The sequence below is a fragment of the Tupaia chinensis genome, unplaced genomic scaffold (assembly GCF_000334495.1).
Source record: "Tupaia chinensis unplaced genomic scaffold, TupChi_1.0 Scaffold000680_1, whole genome shotgun sequence".
In the NCBI taxonomy this organism is placed as follows: Eukaryota; Metazoa; Chordata; class Mammalia; order Scandentia; family Tupaiidae; genus Tupaia; species Tupaia belangeri.
This window is the reverse complement of record NW_006160204.1, coordinates 3378228-3385713: the sequence shown is the minus strand read 5'-3', so window position 1 is coordinate 3385713 and position 7486 is coordinate 3378228. Positions and strand designations below refer to the sequence as shown.

The 7486-nt window shown below is 42.8% G+C and overlaps 1 protein-coding gene across 3 annotated transcripts in view; it reads left to right on the top strand.

Annotated features, from left to right (window-relative positions):
• The first annotated feature begins 6943 nt into the window (after nucleotides 1-6943).
• Nucleotides 6944-7486, top strand: part of SLC36A4 (solute carrier family 36 member 4) — a 55922-nt gene continuing 55379 nt past the window's right edge. For all 3 annotated transcript variants that reach the window (XM_014592349.1, XM_006160342.3, XM_006160344.3), the window contains exon 1: nucleotides 6944-7019. In XM_014592349.1, coding sequence (XP_014447835.1) covers nucleotides 6965-7019 — 55 coding nt within the window. In that variant the 5' untranslated portion in view covers nucleotides 6944-6964. The remainder of the gene's footprint in view (nucleotides 7020-7486) is intronic.

Below are 7486 nucleotides of genomic sequence, written 5' to 3'. Positions count from 1 at the left end.
AGGAATGTTCTGTGCACGTCTGTTAGGTCCATTTGGTCTAAGGTATAGTTCAAGTCCAGTGTTTTCTTAGTGATTTTCTGTCTGGATGGTCTATCCATTATTGACAGTGGGGTACTGAATGTTTGTATTCTTGTTTATTTCTCTTTTCAGATCTATTAACATTTGCTTTATATATTTAGGTACTCCAGTGTTGGGTGTATATATTTTTACTATTACTATATCTTCTCGATGAATTGAGCCCATTATTATTATATCACAATCTTCATTTTCTCTTTTTACAGTTTTGACTTAAGGCCTATTTTGTCTGAATAAGTATAGCTACTTCTGCTCTCTTTTGGTTTTCATTTGCACAGAATATCTTTTTTCCATTCTTTTATTTTCAGTTTATATTTTGTTCCTTAGAGGTGAAATGAGTCTCTTGTAGGTAGCATTCAGTTGGGTCTATTTTTTTTTTTTTAATCATTCAGTCATTCCTTCTTCTGGTTGGAGAATTTAACCCATTTACATTCATCATAATTATTGAAAGTAAGAGTTACTATTGTCATTTTGTTAATTGTACCTGGGTGTTTTATAGATCCTTTGTTTCTTTCTTCCTTTCTTGTGGTTTTCCTTTGTGATTTGATGATTTTCTACAGTGGTACACATTGAGTCCTTTCCCTTTGTCTTTTGTGCTTATAGTCTAGGTTTTTGTTCTGTAGTTTCTATGAAGCTTGCATAAAACATTTTACAATTATATCAGTCTATTTTAAGTAGACAACGATTTTGATTACATACAAAAACTCTACACTTCTATTTCTCACATTTTGTTTTTGATGTTGTAAGTTTACATCTTTTTATATTGTATATCTCTTAACAAATAACTGTAGATCTGTCTTTTAGTATTTATACTAGTGAGAAGTGATTACACACCACCATTATAGTATCAGAGTATTCTGAATTTGACTATATACTTACTTTTCATGTTAACAATTAGCATTTTTTGTACTTTTTTCTTTCTAATTTAATCTTGATGTTTCTTAGGAGAGTAGTCATAAATTCTAGCTCTGCCCTTACAAAGCACAGAGAATTGGTCATGGAGGTTTACATTGTGCCCTTTGTGAGATATGTATTTATCCTGGTGGATTGCTTAATGCCTAAGTGTCTAGAAGTCCCTCTCATAAGAAACTTGTTACAATAGAAGATGTCCTTGTGGCTCTTTTCTGATCTATGTCCAGTTATTTATACCAGATAGCCACTCTTTAGTAGAATTCTGACCAGGAATGAAGTTAGGTTCAAGTGTGTTTTTTAGGTGAGACACAGAAGAGACAACTCAGCAAAACACATAACAAAGCAGCATTATTACTTATAGATACCAGAAAGAAGAAGGCAGTGTGCTTCATAGGCACCATGAGGAATGGGGAAACATCTTAGTACACAGACTCAGCCAGCAGGTAGGAAACAAGAAGGTGAGTGAAACCTGTGAACCAAAGCCTTTATTGGGGTCTAGGCATTATCCAAGCAGGTTTCCCTTAGGGAGTTCTAATTGGTGGGTTTGGAGCAAATAAACACTAGTTCTATGGAACCACACAGTGACTCAGAAATGGTTACTGTGGCATATATAGGCAGTCAATATTGACTGTGGTGATCAGTGGAGTGAGTCAGGTAGGTATATCTGGTTGTCTCACAGGGAGGTGGCCACCAAGAGACAGTTGTATAAACTGGAATATCTACAGCAGCCATATCAAGGAGCTAGGGAGAAGCAGAGAACTGGAAATTGTCAAGGGTGCCTAAGCACTGCTTCTGGTATGAGAAAGTCCAACTTATATTTTAACTTATATTTTATGCCTGAGAAACATATAATTATAAGAATTCACTGCAGCATTCTTTCATTTCAGCTGAAGGAACTACCTTTAGTACTACTCACATAGCAAATTTTTTTTTTTTTTTTTTTTTTTGAGAGGTTTTTGCTATAGGGCGCGTGCGCTCGCCAGACAGAGAGAGAGCGACAGAGAGACAGAAAGCGAGAAATCACTCCCCAGGGGGGATGGCCACGCCGCAATCCCTTCTCCTCCATTCTCCTCTCAGGGCCCTGGGCACGCACGCACATGCGCCCGGCGTGAGTTTAAGCCACCGGGTCCGGGACTCGAACCGCGGTCGACTATGTGGGAGGCCAGCGACATAGCCATTACGCTAACTGCTGGTCCCTCACATAGCAAATTTTTTTTTTTTTTTGAGAGGTTTTTGCTATAGGGCGCGTGCGCTCGCCAGACAGAGAGAGAGCGACAGAGAGACAGAAAGCGAGAAATCACTCCCCAGGGGGGATGGCCACGCCGCAATCCCTTCTCCTCCATTCTCCTCTCAGGGCCCTGGGCACGCACGCACATGCGCCCGGCGTGAGTTTAAGCCACCGGGTCCGGGACTCGAACCGCGGTCGACTATGTGGGAGGCCAGCGACATAGCCATTACGCTAACTGCTGGTCCCTCACATAGCAAATTTTTTTTTTTTTTTGAGAGGTTTTTGCTATAGGGCGCGTGCGCTCGCCAGACAGAGAGAGAGCGACAGAGAGACAGAAAGCGAGAAATCACTCCCCAGGGGGGATGGCCACGCCGCAATCCCTTCTCCTCCATTCTCCTCTCAGGGCCCTGGGCACGCACGCACATGCGCCCGGCGTGAGTTTAAGCCACCGGGTCCGGGACTCGAACCGCGGTCGACTATGTGGGAGGCCAGCGACATAGCCATTACGCTAACTGCTGGTCCCTCACATAGCAAATTTAGTGGTGAATTCCCACAGCTTTTGTTTTTCTCGGGAAGTTCTTGTTTCTCCATTTCTAAAGGACAGCCTTGCCAGGTGTAGCATTCTTGGTTGGTAGTTTTTTTTCTTTCAACACTTTGAATTTATTACTCCCCTTTCTTCTAGCCTGTGAAGTTTATGCTGAGACATTTGTTGATAGTCTTATGGGGTTCCCGTTTATGTGACAATTTGCTTTTTTCTTGATGCTTTCAAAATCCTCTCTTCTTTTGACTTTCAACAATTTGATTATAATGCCTCAGTGAAGACCTCTTTTTTTTTTTTTTAGAGGTTTTTGCTATAGGGAGTGTGCGCTCACCAGACAGAGAGAGAGCGACAGAGAGACAGAAAGCGAGAAAGCAAGAAATCACCCCCCCCCCAGGGGGGATGGCCACGCCGCAATCCCTTCTCCTCCATTCTCCTCTCGGGATCTTGGGCACGCACGCACACACGCCCGGTGTGAGTTTAAGCCTCCAGGTCCAGGACTCGAATTGTGGTCGACTACGTGGGAGTCCAGCAACATAGCCATTACCCTAACTGCTGGTCCCAGTGAAGACCTCTTTATATTCAACCTGTAAGGAGTTCTTTGGGCTTCATGGATCTAGATGATTATTTATTATTATTATTATTAGAATTCTTATTTAACTTTATTATTGTTCTTATTTTCCAGTTTGATAAGAGATGGCAGGGGGAGTGAGAAAGGAAGCCACCAGATTCAGAACTTGAACCACAGTTGGCCAAGTGGGATTCCAGTGCCTTTAACCACCATGCCACCTGCCAGTCCCTAGATGTTTATTTTTCTCTCCATATTTGGGAAGTTTTCTAACATTATTTCTTTAAGTTTTTTGTTCCTCTCCTTCTGAGAGGAACACAAAAGACAAAGAGAAAGGAGTCAACGTATACCAGTTTAGAAAATAATCAAATCACAAAAGAAAACCACGAGAAAGGAAGAAAGGAACAAAGGATCAATAAAACACCCAGGCACAATTAACATAATGTATATATTAGTATAAAATGTGTTTCTTGCAAACCATTACTATCACTAGTTATCGAGTGAAAACCTATAAATGATGTAAAGGAGAAAAGATGTAGTTGATGGGAGTCTTACAAATCTCATAGGCTTCCTCCCTCAATTCTTTTTTCTTTTTGTTCTTCTATCTGGATAATTTCAATGACATGCCTTTGAACTCCCTGAGTGCTTCTTCTGCATGACAGAATTTGCTGTCGAAGCTCTCTATTAAATATTTCAACAAATCATTTTGTTCTTCAGCTTCAGAATTCGCTTGGCTCTATTTATGGTTTCTATTTCGTTGTTGGATTTTCTGGAACTTTATTCTGGTCACATATTGTTTTCCTGATATCATTTACTTGTCTGTATACACTAGAAGCTCCTGCCAGGTGAACCTGAAAAACAGAGGAGTTCTGCAGCAAAAAAACCCACACAGATACACAAGCAGATGTACTGAGAAAAGCTATTACTACTGATGTCTGAGTCTCAGAGGTATCAGGGTCAGCTGTTCCTGATCTGAGTCTCATCTCTGTCCTGGGGATCTCAGTGTCTAAATTAAATTCCCTTTTTGGCTTAAGGTGGTTTGAGTTGGCCTGTCTATTGTGATAATTAGATAATTAAAAATCCCTAATTAATATGCTCAGTTTAATCGATGCTTTCTATGAATCAGGCAATATACAAATGTTTTATATACTTTATCGCATTAAATCTGCACAACTATAAGGTTGGCAATATTATTTTACGTATGTGGAAACTTTAGAGATCCAGCTACTAAGGTGTCTATTTAGATTATAGGTGTCTCAAATCAACATGTCTAGAGCAGAACCATTTCTGCATCGATAATATGGAAAAGTCTATCCTCACGGCCCAGAAGGTCCCTACACACACCCAGCCAACTCCTTCCCACTTTGCAGCGTCAGCTTAAATGTTCTCAGAGAAGACTGTTCTGCCTAACCACTCTAAAGTAGGTTCCCTGGCAGCAGCCTGTTATTTTCCTCACCAACAACTGTACCTGCATAATTAGTATTTTGTTTAGTTCTTTTCTCTCATAGGCTCCTGCACTATACTATGAACTCTATGGTGGCAGTGAGCCAATTAGTGTTTGCTGTTACAGCCCCTGTACCTAGCGCAGTGCCTGGCTCAGGGGAGGTCCTCTATAAATGTGCTTATTAATACACTAAAGATATCTGTTTCCTTTCATGAATTTATGGCTATATTCAATAGCTTTTAGGACCTACAGGACCTACTTACTAAGTGGCTAGTATGGGGTGGGCAGTTGTACAGGCCCTGTTGAGACAAAGACAAATAAAATAGTCTCTGTCCTGCAGGGCTCACAGTATAGCATAAGGCAGGGAAATAATTATAATGTAAGGGAAGGAGAGTTACAACAGATAGGAACTCAGTGCTGCTGTTGTAAAGAGGGAAGTAAGTAAGTTAAGTTGAAGAAAAGAAGGGAAAGGAAGGAATTGCCAAGGTTTGAATTGACAGATACTTTATAACGTCTCTATTCTGATACCTCTTTACCCTGTCTCTTCTTCTAATTTATGACTTGGAGCAGACATCATAATGAATATGTTCTCATGTAGTGATGCATGAAAACCATACTTATCTTGAATCTTACAATCATCTCTATTTCTCTCTCCTGTCTTCTCTCTCTCTGTAATTCTGTAAAGACATTCAACTGGCCACCTGCCTCAGTCTGGGCCTCTCCAGAGAAGCCCAGGCCCATGTGAAAAGTCAGGCTTTATTTTCTTCTTTATCTTCCTATAATCCAGTTATCTGTCAGGAATGCTCCAAATAAAACATACCTTTGGAATTTGCATGTGTAGGTGTGTGAATTATTAGGATGATGTAAGAAAAAAATTGGGGATTTGACAAACCATTACTATCACTAGTTATCAAGTGAAAACCTATAAATGATGTAACAGAAAAGATGTACCTATTATAGAACTGTATACCTTTTAATCTCAGAATTTAAAATATTTATCATCATCACCATGTAATCACATCAGTGGTCCTAGAAATCAGACAACCACCCCCCTACTAAGGAAAAAGGAAGTTCTACTAAAAGGATCTCACTGAATGAAACAGACAAAATAAAACGTTTTGTCTGGTTGTTGATTTTAAAGAACTATGATTTTTTTAAAAAAATATTTGCCTAAGGGCATGTGTGTGTGTGTAGACAGTGAGAGAGAAAGTGAAAAATCAACTCCTCCACCCCCATGGAAGATGGTCAGGCCACAGTCCCTTCTCCATTCTCCTCCCCAGATCTTGGGCACACAGATCTGAGTTTTAAGCCACCCGGCCTAGGACGTGAATTGCTGTCAACCATGAGGGAGTCCAGTGACATAACTGCTATGCCATCTGCTGGCCCAAGAACTATGTATTTTTTTTTAAAAAAGCATTTCTTAAATTAAATATTTTCTCTTCAAACCAAAAGCATGCTTCATCAATCGATTCATCAAATATTTACGTAAGAGGCCAGCTTTGCATGTTGGTTGGAGCCTCAGTCCTGGTGCAGACAGAATTCCTCTTCTGCCCTTTATTACAATAGCTTGCTGTTCTTGGGAAAGTTATTGACCTCTGTGTGCCTCATCTGTGGAATGGTTATAAACATTAAACGATCTCACAAGTTTGTCAATAAACTAAGGGTCAAATACTCTTCATCTGGATCTGTATTAATTATTCTTAAACTTAATTTTCTTTCAGCACCGCGGTTAACGTCGAATTATCTTGAAGGTATTTAAAAATCCTTAAAGAGTGGCTGTATATGCCTAAATTAAATTCCATCCGAGTGTGTTCTACAGTGTATTTTTAAATAAGAGACCGATAACCAGAGTAGTTGGAACCCCAACCTGGAGTGAGCACAGATCCCGTCCAACTTCGTATTTGCTGAGGTGACTTACAGAATGAGCCTTGCGAACTGTCGGGGCTCCACATTTACGTTACCTCGGGGAGCGCTAGGCCTGGGTGTCTCCAACTCCAAGCTCCCACCCCGGTCATCTCCGAGGCGTCTTTCCACTCGGGTTGCCCGGCCCTTTCCCAGCCGACGCCCCAGCCCGGCCTCGCTTGCTCCCCGGGTTGCCGTTCCTTCCTAGCGACCAGCAGCCTCGCCCGGGCGCCCCACTGCGTAGGCAGAGGCGGCCAGAAGAAATTTAAACGGCGGCGTCCTGGAGACCCGCGAGAGATGGAAGCGGCGGCGGCGCCGGGGGCGGCCGACGCGGCGGGGCACGAGGAGCTAGGTCGGTACGACGAGTGGGCAGAGCCGCGAGGCCGCGGGGCGCCGGGCTGCGTCGTGGGGGCCCGGGCCTGCCGGGAGGTAGCGCGTCCGCATCCGGGTTCAAGTCGCTTCCCGTTGCACGGGGAGAGACGTGGGGCAGTGGTGGTGGTGGGGTTCCGTGTGTGTGTGTGTGTGTGTGTGAGAGAGAGAGAGAGGGAGAGAGAGAGGAGAGAAGGCTTTTGACGTTGTGGGTCAGGCACTGGTTTGAATTTACAGCCCAGCAGAGCAACCCTCCCCGACCAATTGGGATGCGCTGGGTCTTGGTTTGAAGATTGACTCCAGGGTCAGCACCCACATAGGATCCGGGGTCTGAGCAGAAATCCTGGCCAGGCAGAAAGCCAGGACATGCACAGGGTGTCAGTGTGTGTGTGTGTGTGTGTGTGTGTGTGTGTGTGTGTGTGTGCGCGCGCGCGTGTGTGGCGCGGGAGA